Source organism: Channa argus, chromosome 1 (assembly GCF_033026475.1).
Source record: "Channa argus isolate prfri chromosome 1, Channa argus male v1.0, whole genome shotgun sequence".
In the NCBI taxonomy this organism is placed as follows: domain Eukaryota; kingdom Metazoa; phylum Chordata; class Actinopteri; order Anabantiformes; family Channidae; genus Channa; species Channa argus.
The window spans coordinates 49,195,684-49,216,285 of NC_090197.1; the positions used below are offsets into that span (position 1 = coordinate 49,195,684).

General features: G+C 40.1%; 2 protein-coding genes across 5 annotated transcripts; one reads left to right on the forward strand and one right to left on the reverse strand.

Annotated features, from left to right (window-relative positions):
* Window positions 1-5,511: 5,511 nt before the first annotated feature.
* On the forward strand, window positions 5,512-11,535 carry LOC137136737 (alpha-internexin-like). The gene is made up of 5 exons (XM_067522799.1): window positions 5,512-5,877; window positions 8,156-8,386; window positions 8,708-9,235; window positions 10,877-11,001; window positions 11,146-11,535. Exons 1-5 carry the CDS (start codon window positions 5,584-5,586, stop codon window positions 11,336-11,338), a joined length of 1,371 nt encoding a protein of 456 aa, XP_067378900.1. The 5' UTR covers window positions 5,512-5,583; the 3' UTR covers window positions 11,339-11,535.
* pcgf6 (polycomb group ring finger 6) lies at window positions 11,147-19,276 on the reverse strand. Of its 4 annotated transcripts, none has more exons than XM_067529084.1 (11): window positions 18,712-19,214; window positions 18,400-18,499; window positions 17,921-18,017; window positions 17,620-17,675; window positions 17,462-17,521; window positions 17,173-17,290; window positions 14,997-15,024; window positions 14,489-14,587; window positions 12,900-12,986; window positions 12,726-12,807; window positions 11,147-11,283 (listed from the first exon to the last, which is right to left on the reverse strand). In XM_067529084.1, the coding sequence occupies exons 1-10, from the start codon at window positions 18,784-18,786 to the stop codon at window positions 12,757-12,759; spliced, it is 771 nt and encodes a 256-aa protein (XP_067385185.1). In that variant the 5' UTR covers window positions 18,787-19,214; the 3' UTR covers window positions 11,147-11,283; window positions 12,726-12,756. The 4 variants fall into 4 exon arrangements, with proteins under 4 accessions (XP_067385185.1, XP_067385194.1, XP_067385175.1 ...); XM_067529093.1 differs by lacking the exon at window positions 11,147-11,283 and having other exon boundaries at window positions 11,978-12,807; window positions 18,712-18,795; window positions 19,126-19,276; XM_067529074.1 differs by lacking the exon at window positions 11,147-11,283 and having other exon boundaries at window positions 11,978-12,807; window positions 18,712-19,213.
* Between the last annotated feature and the right edge of the window lie 1,326 nt (window positions 19,277-20,602).

Sequence of the window (20,602 nt, forward strand, 5' to 3'; positions counted from 1 at the left end):
CACGGGTTGAGGACAGTCCTACGGTTGTGAACGCAGCGGCAGTCGGCGTGTGAAATGTGTGTGTGTTTGTGACAGACATGTCGTGCAGTGACTCACAGCTGAGTCAGAGTTTCGTGTCCCGCCCACACTGCGCTGGCGGCCAATAGCGCTGGTGCGGAAGCGGCACAGCGGTGACCAGTCATGCAGCTCTGCACAGTTTCTGTGTGCGGGTTTAAAGGGACAATTCCCGGTCTATGTGCTGAGATCGTTACCACGCACCATTATAGGCAAGAGGGTGGGCACACGGACAAATGTGAGCAAAAAGAGATATTCTGGAACACGCAATGACAAATAAGTTCTGTATTTTCATTAGACATCACGAAAAGACATCATTCATAGATGCATCAGCAATGGAACAAGGACACACTTGTTAATGTGGGTGGTTTGCCCCCTTTAGGCTCACTGGAGAAGAAGGTGCTGTGGTGGCTCTAAGTCTCATCAGGTCTGGAAAAACCTGAGAGGGTTCTAACTACTCGTAATGCTCTGGATCTTTATCTACTACTCCAAAAGCCCGAATGCTGTTTGTAATCTACAAAAGCTAAAGTGTATGTAGAATTATTTTACGATATGCAACTTAAGCTGGTGCTAGCATGAGGGACTCTCACTGCATACAATTACATTTACATTTACCAGACACTTTTATCCAAGACGACTTACACCAGATGCAAGTTGGGCTTTACTGTCTTGCCTGAGAACCATTGGACCCGGAGGAACTGGGAGTCAGACCACTGAGCCTGTGGTTTGTGGACATGTTCTACCAACTTGGCCACAGATCCCCCTGCTACAGTCTACTCAGCTCTACTGCGCCCTGGCAGGTTCTGCTCAGCGCTTCAGGTAGTCGTTATTATGAAATTACAATAAAGAAACGGAAATTCTCTGTTTGGTTGAGTCTCGCCCAGAAACTTTAGGAAGCATTTAGAATGTCTCAACACTGCTGCCAGTGCTGTTCAACAAGTCTGGATCACAGGAGGCTTCAGCAGTACCTCTTTACTTTAACATGTGTTTTGGAGCATATTTGTAATTTTACAAAAATCGAAAACGGTAAATACCGAAATCAGCACAATTACTGGACTTCGGGAGACTGAAATGGATTTTAATCAGTGACTGAAAACAAAAAGTCATAATTGGAATTAATGTGTTCGGGAAAATAAAACAATAGTTCAGCAAAAAAAATAGAAAGACGATCCAGACTAATGACATCCCTGCTCCGAAGGGGGTTTCACCAAGTGATATGCAAGGGACTTCAGGAAACCCTTGATTTCCATTCAACCTTGATTTTCTGGAACAACCACTGTTCCTCTTTAGGAACTGCTGTGTCTATTAGGGATATAAATAATTAACACGTTTTGTTAACAAAAGCAATCAATAAAAGCATTGATCCAGCAGAAACAATCAATGGCAGTGTGTGTTTGTGTGTGTGTGTGTGTGTGTGTGTGTGTGTGGTTACAGGTGTTTCAGCTACAAAAGCAGACTAAAACCTCTATAACCGGTTTTGAAATGCCAGCACTGCTCTTTTTCAGCCCAATGGTTTAAAATATTTACATAGCGGGACCCTCCAGCCTTTTCACTATGGTTCACTCTCCTCACTAGAAAACCCCTACACAGACCAGACATATGGTACATATCTATAGTAGAGGGTTGAGAATCATGGAAGGTAATTCACTTACCACACTTCGCGTCTTTCTGGACGGAATGTGTCTGCGGTCTAATGGGACTGTCAGATTGGAGTCATGGCAATATTTTCTTTTTCTAATAGGCCGGGGGGGCTATTAAAAATAAGCTGCTGGGACCCCCATTCATGACATCCTCTCTGTGCAGTGTGTACAGTATCTCAGCTGGGTGTCTCAGGCTCTACCCTAAAGCAGCCGCCTTCCTCTCAGCCGCATTATGCAGCCTCCGGCTCTAGAAAAAGGGGGGACGGAATGGTTTCTGCGAGCTCGAAATAACTTCAACAATACACAAAACAACCAAAAAGAGAAACAAAGAGACAACAGGCAAAAAAAAAAAAAAGAACTACTAAGGACAAATACAAGTTTAAAGATAACAGTTGACAAGATGTTTGTAAAACTATTCCAAAATACATCAAGTAAAACAACTAAAGAGATGTAAAATGACTACAAAACATGGAGAAAGGAACAAAACAAAACAAAAAAATGCTGCAAGATGCAAAATGATGTAAAACCACACAGACGTAAAACCCATATGAAAACAAAACAACTACAATAAGACACTAATACTACAAAGAGACAAAAAGTGACTTTAAGGCAACTCAGAGTAAGTTTAAATATTTAGGTGAATGAAATAATACTTTCATAAATTAATTAATATCTAATGTATCTCCAGAAGAAGGGGGGCCAGTCATGACCCATCCATGAGCAGGATCACCTTGTACCCAGGCCCGTTCCTCTTTACAACACTCTGGCCCATAGTGTGCTGTCATGGATTAAAGTACACCAGTACCTGAGGAACTCCACAACGAGGCTTTGTTTTGTATAATGGTTGTTGAAATCTGTATTTCTCTCATGCTTCATCAGCAGACATGAATGAGATGGAGCCAGGAGAGGCCCCTAACCACAAATTCTTTTATTAAAAAAATCTGTGCATTCAGATAAAGAACAGATACTAGTGTCCGTGCCCACCATTAAAGTTCGTACACTCTACACAGGTGCTCAGGATGTTTAGATTACCTTTTACTTGTTACACCTGTTGTTTTACTGAGGCTATTTTACAGGAGTTCTGAAACTCCTGATTGCCCCAATTGCCTTATAGAGTCATGAATATTGTGTCTAGTTCGCCTGCATTTAATTAGTCACTCGCTGTTTCATCAGTGTGTTTATGTTAAAGTGTGATCTTGGTAATAATCCAGTGTAAGCAACATTACTAAGATATGATGATTCATGTTCGCTTGGAGATTTAGATTCATTTCTGCTTTTCCTCATTCCAACTTCCTATTTCTGGTCCTCTCCCTGACATGTCATGTCCTGCTGCTCCCTCGTGTGGTGAATATTTGCTACAGCATCCTGAAAGTGAAGATTTTATTTTATTTTATTTTTTTCAAAAAGAGACCACAATTGTGCGGAGAAAGTGAGCTTTCCTGATTGATCGAAATATCATTAATGCAAGGAAACACTCCGATGAAAGCTCCTATCAAGCTTGAAAGACAAGTAAAATTACATTACAGTATAATTTCCCGCCTACCGACCACAGGGTCGGAGATTCGCGCCCTGCTGTTCTCTACCACATGTCAGCAGCTCATCCCCCTCCCCAGCTGTGCAGTGCCGTGCCCGAGCCCGAACCCGGTAGAAATCGGGGAGGGTTGTGTCAGGAAGGGCATCCGGCGTAAAAACTGTGCCAAATCAACAAGCGGACAATGATCCGCTGTGGCGACCCTGAAATCACAGGATAAGCCGAAAGGACAAAAGAAGAGGAAAAAAAAAAACAACCCTGAATTTTTCATTAATTCAAACTCATACAAGCTTGAGAGAGATGAACACATTTATAAGCCTTGTTAAATGCTAAATGCTTTGGTCTCCCAGTGTAAAATAGGACTAAAATGATCAAGATCAACATTTTTTTCAAAAGTGCGATTGTTTGTGCGGCACAGGACACAGACAATAAAAGACGACATCCAACATAGAAAAGATAAAGCCATACAAAAGCATCCAGGAAGCTCCCGTTGGACACGGATTTCCATTCATTTACAGAGACAGAAGAGGGCAGAAAAGACGCTGAATACAGGTGACAAGAGCTGTCAGACAGGATGGACTGTTCTTTGTTTAACACTGACGTTATGACATTTTCAATGAATGATCTGTAGAACAATGTCTAGAGTTGTGTCCACCTGAAATACATAGACACAGACTGGAAAGAAGTTGTTGTATTTTCTTACATGGTGTATTTTGCACAAATGACATTTTCTTGGCAGGTATGATGCCAAAGGACTTTACAGTTAGTACAGTCTGGCCATTTCATATGAGAGAACCTGCTACATCCATCTATAAATGCATCCATAGGTTTGGTGACATGGATGAGTTGGAATGAAATTATCCTACTACTCTAAACTCTAAACCAGCTGCTTCATTTGGGTGAAACCAGTTGCTTTACATTGGGTCAATCACCAAATCATTATTAGGACATATTTTCAAATGAATTATTAACTCAAAAGGGGGGTTAATCATATATTCTCCATAAGATTTGTAGACACATTGAAACAAAACAAAACACAATTAATATGTTAATAGGTTAATACACCTGGACGAGGAAAACACAATTCAGTTATCCCCACAAACTGGTTTAAAAACTGAGGCAATCAGGGTGTTGGCAGCTCACTGTGCACGTGGTTACTGGACTTACTTCTAACAGACTACACACATCTCCCATCAGAGGGAGGATACCAAACATGCTCATCTGCCTCATCACCTTCCGACCAACTTCTCGTTACCAGCCGGCGAGAACCAGCGTTTTATGGGGACCACACTAACCCCCCTCAGAGACAAATGGTAACGTTTTATCCAAAGTGCTTTACAACGTTGATTCCCATTCACCCAGTGAAGTTCAGTGTCTAACCCAAGGACACTTAGACACATAAGCGGGACCGGGGATCGAACCACTGACTCAGCCACCGCATCTACACTGACACAGAGATCTACACTGGCAGACTCCAAAGGAAAGTTACATTCTAAAGGGCCCCACTCACTCTGGACATCTGTTCTCTTAAAACATTAGTATCAGCTGAAAACAATGGCTGCTATTGTGATATTGTTCTCTGGTGCTGCAACCACAGCTAAAAAACATCCAGTTAAAATGTCCCCGGTTTGACTCCAGCTGCCAGCTGCAGCCTTTCTATGTGGAGTTTGCATGTTCTGCCCATGCGTGTGTGGGGTTTCCTCCCAAAGACCCAAAGACACGCATGTTGGGTTAATTGATGACTCTGAATTGCCCCTGGGTGTGAGTGTCTGTGGTTTTCGGTCTGTGTTGACCCTGAGACAGACTGGTGACCTAAAGATAACGGATGGACGGGATAGTCCCTGCAGCAGAGAGGAGGACCTCTGACAAGCTGCTGCTGGATGTAGTACAATACTTTGGAGTTTACTCATCTCTAAGTACTAAATGCTAATAACTCAAAGACAATAAATACAATTTTAAAAAATTAAAATGGATACAATTATAAACACACATTTACAACTCGGGAAGAAAGGATTTTGGCTTGAGGCTGCGACCGTTAGAAGTAGGTTGAAATAAAAAATTTTAGATGTGTGATTTCATGGAATTTGTTCATATTATTATGTAATGTAGCAGGTGATAAGGTGATGGCTGCTATTATTTGTGTTCATATTGTGTTTAATTACCGCCGAACAACTGACACAAGTTGAACCTTGTGAAATACAAGCGCCTTCCATCCTCGTTTGTTTTGGTCGTCTTACAAAACGCAAAGCTCCCGTGTAACAGCGTGCGTAAAATGGTTCGCTCCACCCGCAGCCTGCTGTTTATAAGCTCCTGCAAAGCTCCTTACGCCTCAGTTTTTGTCTCTGACTCAGGGCAAAGATGAGCTACGGAGACCGCTACACCTCGTCTTCTTACCGGAAGATCTTCGGAGATTCTCCCAGGCTCCCTGCCTCCTCGTCACGCATCAGCAGCGCCTCTGCCCGGGTCTCTACGGGTCTCAGGTCCATGGCTGCAGCCCGCAACGGCGCATCGCCCCTGACCTTGTACAGACGGGTCGGACGGTCATCCACCGCCTTCTCTCCGGTGCCGACAGACTCCCTCGACTTGACCCAGACCTCCATGGTCAACAATGAATTTAAACTCGTTAGAACTAATGAAAAGGAGCAGCTGCAGGTACAGTAGGTGTGACGGGATAAAAAGATTGACGTTTTCGCATGATGGGCCAATAACAAAATATTTAAAAAAAGTTTAAAAGGACCTAAATCTCTGTTTTCATTAAAAAAATAAAAATAAATCCAAGGTTGTTGGCGCTGTAGACATTACAATTGATTGCATACCTTTGATGAAACATTTTTTTATTAACATAATGTACATCAAATGTTCATCATCAGAAGTGACAAAAATGATCAATGAGTGTTTCATATTAAAATTTGTAGTGAAATAATTAGAATTATATCAGTGCAAAACTTTTTTGATATGTTCTCGAATAGTCCTTTTGTCCTCCAACCTCTTTTGGTGCCTTCTGAGAAGCATTTGTGTCCTTTCAGGTGTAATATTAGCCTGTTCCTCATGGCATAAGTGTTCCAAGTCATGTACAGCCTTCTTTAAATTTATGAGAGGTTTTCAAATAAATTTAGGTCTGAAGACTGTGAAGGACATGGTAAAATATTTGCTTTCCTTAATTTAAACCATTCCTGAGTCGACTTTGCTTTGTGCTTCATTGTCTTGGTGAAAAGGACTTACTTTAAAAACTCCGGATATTGAACTGTATTCATTCTTCCTTCCACTTCATGCAGAGCTCCAGTGCCTGATCCAGACATGTCACCCCTAAAACAAAAAGTTTGACTGTGGGAATGGTCTTTATTTCCACATACAGTTCTTTCTTGCAACACATACCTGTGTGAATTGTGATCAAATAGTTGGTCTCATCAGACCAAATAATCTTGTTCCAGAACTCATTCGGGCTTGTTAATATGCTTCTTAGCTTACTGTCCACGTTTCGTTGAGTTCTGGATTATGGTCTTCACACTGGTGAAACTGATGTCCTTAAACACACAGTTCACCAATTTCATTTTGAGGATGATCAGATGATTTACATATTGAAGTTATTTAACTTGTGGTTTTACCAAGGGGGATGCAAACATTTGCACTGATATAATTATTTACTATAAAACTAAATTTTTTTTTTTACTTGTGAAGATGAAGGAACATTTTAAAGGGGACGGATCAAATCCACCTGCTTCAAATGTTATCACACCATTCAATGGCTATTATCTATTGTCACCAGCATCTACTACTACTCTCCTTTCGGCTTATCCCGTGAGTTTGGGGTCGCCACAGCGGATCATTGTCCGCATGTTTTTGGCAGTTTTTACGCCCTTCCTGACGCAACCCTCCCCAATTTCTACCGGGCTTGGACCAGCACTGCATCGCTGGGGAGGGGGAATGGGCTGTTAGGGGTTCAGTGTCTTGCCCAGGGACACATATAGCCAGGGCCAGGGATCGAACCACTCACCCTGTGGTCCGTAAGCAACCGCCTTTACCAACTGAGCTATAGCCGCCCATTTCTTGTCACCAGCATAATAACACTAATCTTATACCATTATTGTTATGGACCAGTAGGTAACTGATCCACACACTAAAAGTCTTAGTGGGTCATTTTTATAATTTTATGAGCTGTAATGTTTGATAAAGGCACAAAAACAAGAAGGTTACAGTCATGAGTTTGTAATAATCAGTACACAAACTAGTGTTTCAAACCATAGCTATAAAGACTAATACCGTTCAATGGTAGCACTCCAATAGATGTCAATTTAATATTGTAAATGTCAATTAAAGGGAGTTTTTTTCTTTTCTAATGTTGCCTAGTGCTGCTCAAAGGGGATTTGTTGAGCTTTTCTACATATTTGTTTAGTCTTGACTTATGTAAAGTGCCTTGAGATGACTTTGTTGTGATTTGGCCGCACAAGTCCAAAAAAGTTGGGAGGATGTGAAAACAGAAATAAAAACAGAATGCAATGATTTGGAAATCTCATCAAGTCACATTTTATTCACAATAGAACATAAACAACATATCAGATGTTGAAACTGTAAAATTGTACCATTTAATGGAAAACATAAGCTCATTTTGAATTTGCTGGCAGCAACAGATGGTTTCATCTGGCTTCAACTTTCCAGCTTTGGTTTACTTTCACTGCTCTCATTAAAGCCATTTCCAGAAGCAACTTTTTGCAGTAAAAGTTAGTAATTTTTGTACAGTAGGTCTCAAACATAATGAGGCGTGAATCGTTGAGTCGCTGATTGAATGTAATTAAGTCAGTTAGATTTTTGCTGTTCTATAACTTTACCATCTACTTGTGGTTTGCTTGCACCCTCTGGTCTGCTTCCTCTTTGTTATAATTTATCTTAAGATGTTGTGTGATGATAAAGAAGCATTTATCCTGTTGCCTAGGGTCTGAATGATCGCTTTGCAATGTTCATCGATAAAGTTCGCCACCTGGAGCAGCAGAATAAAGTCTTGGAGACAGAACTGGTGACACTGCGGCAGAAACAGAATGAGCCGTCCCGTGTCGCTCACCTCTACCAGCAGGAGCTGCAGGAGCTGCGGTCACAGCTGGACGAGCTGAGCAGGGACAAGAATCATGTCTTGATTGAGAGGAACAACATTGAAGACGAGCTCCAGGTAAAACTAGTGGGCAGCTTTGAAAGCATAACAGTTTTTTCCTTAGTTTTTATAGTTAGCTATACATTGTTTCCATGGACAGATCATAAATAAATGGGCCTCTGGGTACTGAGGACGGGTCCCTCACCCCTTCTGTTGACTATGGAAGCTTTGTGACATTTATGACTGAGCCCTTTCCAACTTATAATATGAACAGTAACTTCAGAGGCTCTAAGTTATGGTCAATAGCATGTTTTTGAAAAATCGGAAATTAAAACGAACACATCACCATTTTCAAGCCGAAGTTGACACTTTTGACATTTCACCTATGTCTTGTTTCAGAAGCTTAATGCAAAGTTTGATGATGAGGTGAGGGCACGGGAGGAGGCTGAGCAGACCTTGAGGTCTTTCAGAAAGGACGTGGATGACGCCACAGCCGTTCGCCTCAACCTAGAACGCCGGGTGGAGTCGCTGGTGGATGAAATCTCCTTCTTGAAGAAAGTCCACGATGAGGAAATCCAGGAGCTCAGCAGCCTCATGGAGGCGAAGCAGGTCTCCGTGGAGCTCGAGCTCACCAAGCCGGACCTGACTTCAGCTTTGAAAGAGATCCGCAGCCAGTACGAATCCATTGCCTCCAAAAACCTGCAGTCAGCTGAGGAGTGGTACAAGAGCAAGTTTACCAGCCTCAGCGAGCAGGCAACCAGGAGCAATGAGGCCATGAGGGTCAGCAGGGAGGAGATTAATGAGTTCAGGAGGCAGCTGCAATCCAAGACCATTGAGATAGAGACCTTGAAGGGTGCAAACGAGTCTCTGGAGAGGCAAATAACAGAGATGGAGGATTCGCATAGTTCTGAAGTCACAGCTATGCAGGCAAGCAATCAAGATTATTAAAATCTACAGTCGTGGGTGTCCAGAAGTAGGGAAACATACAGCACATTAGTCCTTTTGGACCCATTTCAACCTGGGAACTTTCCTCCACGTGTCTACATTTAGTTCTGGGTTATAGTTCTATACCTACCTCTAGTACTCCTCTCTGGATGTCCAGTAACTATTTAGCCAGGCCTGCAACACTACACTGTTATGCTTTTGATACTACAACAAGTTTATTTGCATGCTCATTCTGGGGATTTGGCCCTGCTATGGAAATGAGAATTAGATCTACCTCTTATTTTTAGGGTTATTAAAAGATGCTGGTAAAAAAAGCAATGTGCACCCAGTACCTGGTCACCTGTTGCAGTACTGCTGGCATAGTCTACATGGAGGGCATTACCGTCTACTACTGTGCAGAATAATTGGATTGGAAGTGAGCTGATCTCACAGTGAGGCTCCTCTTGAATTACATCACAGCTTGAATAAAGCTGTTAGCTAACTGCACACAGCAGAGAGGCCCTAACTTAAATGTGTCAAGGACAGAGTGAATCCATCATATTTACCATTTTAAACAAACAGTCGTTCATATCGCGTCTGACTGTAATTTGTCTTCAAAGCTATTGAGTGTCTTTGTCCAATCTGTTGGCGACAAACAGAAAATTGTGTAATCAAAGCTGGTGGTTGAATAATTACCAGGTTCCAATAATAAGCTGGAAACAGAATGGAGCCATGCAACAGCCACCACCCTGTTGTTCTGACTGTTGTTTTTTTAATTACATAAAATTTTCTATAATGAAACAATCATTGCAGACAGTTCATCTCAGCACTTTCTGCAGATATTTTATCAAATAACCCTTCAATGGGAGAGAACATACACTGGAAGCATTGTATAAAGTTTGATCTTTTGGGAAACACACACTGCCAGTACCTCTAAACATCAGTGACGGAGTTACTTCACAATAAGTCGATATTTTATTATTATTATTTTACAGCTTTACTGTAACAAGCTGCGTCCCCATTTGGTGTCTTTATGTTGGACTAAAGTATATTTCGAGTCAACACAACAGGTGCCTTCAGGAACACTGAAAGACGTTTTATTTGCTGTAATCTTTCTGGCTGCCACATTGGCATCGCTTCCTTAAGCCCCTTAATTGAAAGTAATAAAAGAAAACATCCACAGTCCTTGTATGAAATGATAATCTGAAACTAAAACAAGCCTTAAGCAGCCTGAGTTTATTCAATGATGTGGATATCTAGTGTAAAAATTGCCTCCGAGTTAAGTTGTAAAGTTGCATTGTTGCAATAAAAAGTGCCTCGCTCTTTATATAAGTTTTACTCATCAGGGTTGGTAATTAAGATTGTCTAAGTAAAGTTCAAGTTCTATGGACAAGAAATGACCTTTAGTCAGTCAGAGGCTCAACTCTGACTGACCGAAACAGCGCTTAGTGAACTGACCCTGCGTGTCTGTTAGATTAATCTCTGCCCTGCTAAATCGGATCCAGGAAGGGCATCTGCGTTCACGGGCTTTTTAGAGAATGTAAAGCTAAGCCTTAAAGCGTGTTGTACTCCTTAAAAGGGAAAAAAAAAAAATCTCTCTGCTTTTCTTTTGTTTTGACACCTTTCTCATTTTGACTGTAACAGGAGACCATCAGCCACCTGGATACTGAGCTCAGGAACCTGAAGGGTGAGATGGCCCAACACCTGAGAGAGTATCAGGACCTGCTCAATGTCAAGATGGCCCTGGACATAGAGATTGCTGCCTACAGGTGCTGACAGGACTAATGTTCAAACTAAGTAACAGATCTCCTGATGACATGTTAAACTGAAAAAACAAAAACCTGAATTGTGGTGTGTTATTGTAAGTGTATATGTGCCCAATCTGAAATTTCTTTACTTTGGCACTTTGATAGGAAACTGCTGGAGGGGGAGGAGACCCACTTCAACTCAGGAATGTCATTTGGTGCTGCCAGCTACAGCTTCCAGCCTCGAGCCTCAACCAGTTCCTCCAGGAGCAGCCAGAGGGAGAAAGAAGGAGCCACCAAGGAGAGCTTTAAAAATATAAGTGAGGATAAAGATGAGGCCGATATTAACTCCAACAACTGAACAGAAACAGACAGAGACATCTGGGAGTGTAAAGAAATATACTTTAAGTGTCTATCGAGTTCATAGGGAGCTAATATTAATACAAAAATCTGGTATTAGAATTGTAAAGTCAGTATTCTGTTATAGCTGTATGAAAAAGATTTGACATTTTTCCTGAGCATTAGACAATCTTTGAACAAATCTATAAATTGTTCTTGTTTGCCAGAGAATTGCCATTTTACAGATGTGTGTTTCACCTTAAAACTAAGACACCAAAGATTAGTGTAGTTACTTTGTTCAGTTGAACTGAATTAAATGACATTACTGACAAACTTTTGTCTGCGCTTTCATATTCAAGTCAGCATATTCACAAACACAGGATGCTCATCTTTTTCAAAATCCAGGGCCCCATAAAATCCATCAACAGCTGTAATATTTAGATTTAAAAACAGTAGCTTTTATTTCACATTAACATACACAGATATTCTTTGTTTATTACACTGTCCCAACAGCAGCAGTAGTTAACATACAGTTTATTAATAATGGTTTTAAATTTAATGACGCATTTTTATTATTTTTCCCAGTTTGCCCCAGTTTGTTCCACCCATTTAAACTCTTCTAAACCCAACCCTGCAAAACAGTAAACATGAATGAATTAGGACAGTTGTGCTGTCATTTTATTGATTCAAATGCCAAAACACAGTAGGAAAAGTATTTTTACAAATATCTATTAAAACCTCTTTATATAAAATAACTGCGCTGAGTTGTATTGAGAAATTGTGTTAATTTACATGAGAGGTCTATATAAAAGTTAACAGCTCCAATTCAAGAAGCAAGCTGTAATGAAAGATACCAGTATGATAGAATCTCAGTAAACATGCACACGCACACACACACCTTTGGTAGTGGTAGTCCTTTTTTTTCAAGCCCTTTAAATCAGAATGATCTGAAATCACAGTCTACCCTTGGATTCAAACAGAAATAAAATTAAGACACAGGTCCCTGCTTTGCAATAAGATAGGCAACTGAGGCACTGCCGTCATGGACACACTATTTACACCGACTACTTAAATCCAGTTTAAATACAGCCGAAGCCACAGTGTTGTGTTAAGTGGAAGCACCAAAGCGCTGAACAATAAGTAAAATAACGGTACAAACGGTGATCTGTCATATGGAATCATCGAGGTTCATTTCATTTTTACATCCGGACACTAAAATAAATCAAAGGTATTAGACCAGTGTTTAGTAGTCACATGGATTTCCCCAATGCTACAGTGTGACAATGTGTGCTGTGACAACAGCTGACATCTTCTCACATTCACACGGTTTAATGAAGAAATTCAAAGTTAGAGGTCTTTGTTTTTCCCTGGTCCAAAAAAAAAAAAAAGGCAAAAGGTAACTTCATCACCTTAGGAATTAATTACATCCACCTCTCACACTCAAGTCTGGGAGGGCAGGACCAAGCCAAAATGCAGCACCAACAGGCCATCCTAAAGTAAAACAGAAACGGATCATTCAATGGGATCAGTAGTACTGGCCTGCTGCGGTATTTGTTCTTGCTGTGTGTTTTTGTGGTACGGACCTGTAGTGCATCTTGGCCCACAGAGTTCTGAATGTCTTTGAGTGACTGGTAGTGATCTAGAAGGTGATCTCCACAAACCACATCGACCTACAGAAGATGCAGAAACACAGTCCATGCCTTGGATATTAAGGACAGCTGGAAGCAGATGATGGGGGAGCCTAAGGTTTCAGCGGCAACTAAGTCAACTAGTCTAGTCAATTCCAGTAACAATACTAGTGTTGTAGAACAATTGTTGTGATGGCTGCAACTGTAAACAGTAACCCTGGCTTCATGTGTCCCTGTCCTCTTCAGGTTTGTGCAGACATGTTTGGGGCAGTGCAGTCTTGAAGCCAGGAAATCAGTGTAAGCTGCTAATCCTTATCCACGTGTTGCTAAATACAAAACATAGCAACACCTTGATGGTCTGTCTGCCAAACTGACCATGCAAAGACATTTAGGTTTGTCTGTGCTCTGAGGAAAACACACGTCTAATTTTTACACCAGCATTTGCAAACATGAGCCTCCTCTTACAGCATGTAAAAGAATCTGATGGAGACATGGTATCACTGCACTAATAGTTTCATTGGAATCAGATTAAGGTCATTAGGAGTGTCTGTTGTCCTTTAAATGTAGGCACCCTGCTGAGTTTTGACCTGAGCAGCTGAACTTTCTATGTTGGGGTTTGCTTATTTTGTCAACCCATTTTACATGTACGGATCCATTCATGTGACCGCTGTCCCTCTGTTTGGAACTGTTAGCATAGACTTTAGGCTGCAGTGTAGGTCATACACAATAAATAAATCCCACAATTACAGCAAATATCACTAGATAAAAGTAAAGTTTCAAGCTCTCATTTATTTTATTTTTTTTACTTTGAACACTATTTCTCGTTCATTCTCTGACTCCTTTTTCCACTTGGTATCACTGAGGTAATTGCCAAAAGCCAGAGCATCTCCAACCCTGATCAGATGCTGAAGCTAACAAATTCCCTCTGTGGAGGGAACCGCATCATTGTGACATTTCTTAACTTTAAACAAGCTACTGAATCTCCTGATTCAGAACTATTATTTGATTTCTTGACATGATATTAAAGTTTAAACTGGATGATTCTGAAGAGAGAAGAGTTCCTAATCTGTTTTTAGGGTTTTGGGGTCTACAGAGTAGGGGTCAACTGAAATGATTTTGTCGATGGCTAATGCCAATGTTGATTTTAAGTTTTCATTCCTCTTCTTATTCCACATAAAATAAAATTCAAAGAGAAATTGCTCAACTTAAATGAAAATTTAAATATTAAAAATATGTCAGATCCGTCCGATAAATTGGCTAACTACTACAGGCACTTAGTATACTAATTGGTTAGAGTTATAAATAAGTATGTACTGTGTTGGTAATACTGTGTGGCATTAGCACATGCAGCAAAGGTGCTGCCTGCCTAATGCATAAAAGCACCACACTCAGATAAACTAGTCTCAACCTGGTCACTGCGCATGGCTTCTCTATACTGCAATGCTGGCTTCCTCTACTGTCCCGCTTCCAAGTCAGTCTAAAGCGGATCAAAACTGTGGCAATGTCAGTCAATTGACTGATTAGTTTAAGCCCAGGAGACTCACCTGGCAGGTGGGGCTAAGCTCCATCTTCCTCCTGATGAAGAGCTCCACATGGCGGATGGTGGCCTCACCTGACACACGAACATAGCGTCTCTCTAATGGCTACACATGGGCAGAGGGGTCAGGGTGGAATATGGAATGTCAAAGTCTTTCAGAAGAGTATAATTCATTAAAAACAAATAAGAATTCAACATAGGATAATATTGGGATTCAAACATGCTAGCTTCATTACTTGGAAGAAGAAGTAAAAAAAAAAATAGGAAGGAAATTGGATCTGTCAAACAAATACATGTTTTTCCTAAAAAACAAACAAACCCTGATTTAAAATTTTACTTAAATGTCTTAACTATAACAAATTAGTAACAGCAGCTGTACAAAGCTTTTATTACAGAATGGCCTGGCCAGAGATAATCCTAGTTGAATACCCCAAATGCATCTTGTCCTTATATCTGCTACAGTGTACTTTTCTAATCTAATAAGACCTAGTAAATATTTAATGTTTTGTTATTACCTTATAGTTGCTAATGCCCTCTTCAGCCCTGAAAGCAAAAACAACAAACAAATATATATAAATAAATACTTGTTTTTTTATTATGCAAGCACTTACAATTGCAAGGCAGTTGACTATGAGACTGCAAGGTCATTTTATACATTTCAAGAGCAAAATTAAATCAGTCAGTACCATTTACATGTATGTACATTGTACAATCTGCCAAATAATTCTTACCAGTGAGAGGCTACAAACGTTCTTAAAAAGGACATTAGGAAATTGATTTTCATCAAATGAAAATGAAAATACTCGAACAGGTCATAAAAGCACATCCAAAGGTGCGATAAATAACATTTTTGATGGCTACATTCAATTCGTCTGTGCTTCTTCAAGGGTTGTGGTCTTTCTCTGGATGCAGACTCACTGGCATGGTGCACAGGAAGCAGAGCTATTATTATTTAGATTAGTTACACCCTGTTAATTCTGCTACGACACGTCCAATATCTACTGTGAAAATGCCTTTTTTGGTTCTACTTAGTAGAAAACTGTTACTAGAGAACATAACAAACACACACATAACAGTAATAGGCTGTTATCCATCCCCTTTCCAAAAATAGTAGTGATTGTTGCATTTTAAACACTACTTACAAAACTGATGAAGGGAGTTCAGCCAACTGTTTGGTGAATTTTGTGATATAAATGTCTCAGTTAAAGAAGTAGTCCACAAACTTGTAATGAATAGCGATCTGTGAACGTCTGTGACGATGTTGCCCATTGAACTAAAGAGGTACATCAGCGTATAGAGAAAGCAAATAAGACAAGTTCTGAGCACTCTGTAGCATCTTCAGCTTCAAAAGTAAGCCTTAAGGCTGAACTAAAAAGGGCAGCTTTATTAACTAAGGCTGAAGCATTAAGGCAAAAATAACGCTCTGGAGGAAGAAGTTATTCTTAGGGCAGAAAAGGAAGAATTGCTTCTAATGCTCAACTTGAGATCTTCCAGAAATACAATGGCTCAGTGGTGTCCGGGGGCTCAAATAGCAGCAGGAACAACATCACATTTCGGCAGATACAGACAACTGATGCAGAGGTTAATGTACCTGTTACTGCTGTTACCAATGTTGCTAAACAGTGTGAAGAAGCAAGTGATGAGCCCAATATGAGGTATTTCAGAGCTAAGCCCAATGGGAATGTAAAGACAGAAACAGGCCACTGTGACTCCCAAGCAAGTGCAGTTAGCCAGCTTCCAGGTTCAGAAAGTCAGCATGCTTCACTCATGGTAAAGCAGAGCCACAGTGACATTGCCAAATTTCTGGTTAAACCCCAAATGTTGTCTACAATGTTGTCTACAAAGAAGCTATATACAAAAAAGCCAAGAAACGCTCACGGTACATAGACTTAATCCAGTGCTTCGAGATGGAATTCTCTGAGTAGGTGGTAAGCTCAGCTGAGCTGCCATCCCTGAGGAATCCAAACACCCAGCCATTCTGGCTAAGGATCATCGAGTATCACAGCTCATATGGCAGGAAATCCACGAAAGGATGGTGGTAACAACTATGTTTTATTAAGGGTAGAACTTGACAAAGATTACACGGAGCAACTGGGCAGCAACAAATGTCAGATCTCCACCATGTAACATCTCTAATGTCATAGTTACATGTCTGGCTACCCGAACTGTCCACATGGAGGTGGCAGCGTCATTGGACACAGATTTGTTTGTTAATGCTCTTCTGTGCGTTACTGCAAAAAGGGGTCAGTTTTTGGACTAAAATTCAAACAATGGTATGAACTTCATGGGGCTCAGCAAGACCTCAAAAGGACTCCAGAAGAATGGAACATGTCCAAAATAGAAAAAACGCTGATCAAGTGGATGTTTAATCCTCCATCTGGCTCTCACTGTGGAGGGGTCTGGGAGTGTTTAATTCATTCCATTAGGAAAGTACTCGGTGCTGCACTGAAAAATCAATGTTTGGATGAAGAGTTTCTGCAGACATTACTCTGTGAAGCAGAAGCCATCATGAACAATGATCCAAATGACTTTGAGGCATTGATGCCAAATCACTGTTTGCTGAAGGAGATTATACGTACTATATGTATCGTCTTTATATCAAATTTGTGTAAGGCTTTTAAATAAAATGTAAAGGTGCTAACACTTGAAACTCAAAACGCTTGAAATAGAACTGTCCAGGAAAATCCTCACCCTACAAACTCCAGCAGCAAAGATACGTCCAGCTCAGGGGGAATGGTGAACACAGAGTGAGGAATGTGCTCTTTCTTTTGCCTCTTTACCACAACAGGACCTGGAGGAGAGACCACCACTGCAAAGGAAGAAAGAGTAAACACGAGGGACAAGCTTGAATAAGTGACCTACTCCATAGCTTTTGTTGCTGTGCTAAAAATCGTCACCTTTTTATTATTGTAAATGATCAGATTTAGTGCAAAATGCTTATGCTGAATTTTAATATGGAATTCATTGCAAACTATGTTACCTGGCTTTGGCACCTCCAGTCCTCTTTCTTTGTAGAAGTTACACATTTGTTCACGTTCAACTACAGTAAAGGAAAAAACAAAACAAAACAAACAAAATCATATGACACGTTATGACACATAACATTAAATTCATGCCACTATTTCCACAAATACTCACCCTCCTCTAGGAAGGGAACCATTTTGTAAACAATATCTTGGAGTTGTCTGTCAGGCCTGTAGAAAAACATAGGAAAAGACTGCTTCATTACACATCTGAATGACAGGTTTCTAGTCCACAGTTCCACTTGAAAAATCCCAATGTCAAAACTTCACATCTTTGACAATATAAACAGGATTCTTACTTATTTATTCTTGAGTTATCACACATTTTAAAATACATTTAAAACTTGGTTGACAACCATCTTGTCCAGGAAATTAAAAAAAATAAATCCAAGAAATAACTTAATGAGCAGACCCACCTGATGTTGTAGAGGGGCTGAGTCTGATGGACTACAATGCTGCATGTGGGACACCTGTTGCTGTAAAAGAAGTGCTTCACGATGCAGCTTTTACAGACTAGCAGAAAATGAAACACACGTCAAGTATAGTCAAGCCAGACTCAAAGCATAACTTTGATCACTTTCTAAATGAATCAAAAATCACCAGGATTCCACCCAAGATCTTAAACACGGAAAAGCTGACAGACATACTTCAGACAAACGTTATAGCAAATCGGAGCATTTGGGGCAACATTCACCATGAATAGCTGTTAAAGTCAGAGCTCTTCTAATGTATGTGTGAACAGCCCATGTCTGAAACCCACAAAATTTGATTTTTAATGAGAAAAAGTCATCATTTGAATGTCTCTATGAAGTCAGGGATGTAAAGCCATCCAAATAATTTGCAACCCCTCAAATCTAAAGTCCGGGAACTAAATGATACCTGTACTGTAACTCACATGTGTGCAGGCACTCTGTGATGGTAGTGGCATCAATGAGGAAACCGCAGCATAGGGCACAGCGGATGTATGGATAGAACTGGTTGAGGGAGAGCTTGGGCTGTGGAAAAGGAAACGGATCTTAGTCATGAAGCTAAATTCAATCATCTGAAGTCGGGTCTGCCTCAGAAAGAAAGAAATGCAAAAATGCTTAACTTTACTACGCGTGATTCTGTAAGAAGTACAGCACAGTTTTAAAGAAGCTACGAAAAATAGACACTTGTTTAAAGACACCAGAAACCAGAGAAAATTGTTTTTGTTTATGTAACTTACCTCATCCTCTGAGTCGTTGTCTGATACATTCGCTGCCACTTCATGACTCCCGCGACCATATGGAGGTGATGACATTCCCAACGGCTTTAAAAGCACAGAACACACTTAAAAGTTCCTATTTTTCTCACGAGCACAAAGAGGAAAACAGAATGGGTTCTTCTTAGCTCTAAACGCTGATTATATTTTAGTTGCCAAAAAACTTAACCCTGCCGGGCTAGCTGGCTAACGTTAGCCTGCTCAGTGTGCGCTCCAAAGGCACAAACGCGTTCGCACCTGTAGACAAAATGTTGCAGCGAGCGTTACTGTTTGGCTGCTAACGTTACCTATTTTTGGTTGGTTTAAAGCCCCAGTCAGTGCTATCACCACAAACAACCACTTAACCATTAAATAAAATTACTTTCTAACTTTATTTACTTTATTGTCTCGTGTACATCCACGTTAACGATTCAATTTCACTCGATCTAGTTCCGCGAGCGACATCAACACTACAGTTTCCGGCCTCTTCCTTCAAAATAAAAGACACCGATAAAAAGAGGAGCGTTTTCTTCTTCTTCTTCTTCTTCTTCTTCTTCTTCTTCTTCTTCTTCTTCTTCTTCTTCTTCTCCTCCTGCTTCTTCTTCTTCTTCTTCTTCTTCTTCTTTCTGGAGTTTCTTGGCTGTCGACAAACAACAAATGATGCATTACCGCCACCAATTGGAATGGAGTCTGTTTCGTAATTTGACTAACCTTTTGACCCTTCTAATATCTAAATAAAGAATTATACTATTCTATCCATTATCTCGCAGGGAGCTTTACACATAGTTAGGTTCATAGGTTCATGAATATAATTAAGTTAATGTTGAAACCATGTTATTTTGGGGGGTATTTGGCCTCTGTACACCACCATTTATAATGAAATACAATAAAGATATAATATATAGATATGTCTGTGTTTTCTCTATTAGATTTGTTCTTCTCAGCTTTTAAACGGAAAACAGTAACATCCAGAGTTTCTCTCCAATAAAACACATAAGGTTCACTATCAATTTCTTCCTCAGATGTACCACTCATATTTCAGGCAGGAGATAACAGGATAACATGCTCTAATATCTGTTCATGGACACAGAAATCACCTAATTTAAAGTGAATTGAATCATAGCATGATAAGTAATGAGTAAAGACTCCCTCTCAGCTTCCCAGTAACTTCTAGCTAAACAACAAGCATTTTCATTATTTATGAAATATATATCAATACGTGTCTCTCACCCATTCACACACCTGGAAATTTGGAAATTGTAGCTCTCTTTATATAAAGATTCACCTATAGTTTTCTCCTAAAAGCAAATATCCTATATTGTTTGCCTGATTCAAAGCCTTTTATGGTTGGGAAAACAAAAGTTGAATATTTTCCCTCTCCTCCAGATGGTGCCATCATCTACAAATATACATAATCCAAAACATATTTTTTCAGTCCTTAAAAAAGGACTGGACAATTGACTGAGCCTTGGGTAGTGCCATTTTCAATAAAAACAATTTGAGACAAAATTTCCCAAACTCTTACTATAATTGTTCTGGGACTAAAAAAGTATTTTATCCAATTAAACAATCTACCAATAATACCAGCATTATGAAGATTCAGAAGAACATTTTGCTGCAGCATCCATCATCATCATCATCATCATCAATTATTTGCCTGAGTTTCTAAGAATACCCCAAGATTCCTTATTAACAACTGCTTTTTAATAGTGTATTGGACTCTATGGTACATTTGCATATGACACCATTTTTATGTTTTTTTTTTTTATGTCTCCTTGCACAAAACAGATTTCAATGCTATAAGTCACTAATTTTATGGACTAAATTAATCTTTTCCTGGTTTTAGAATAGGAAATTTCCAATGCATGTTTCCATT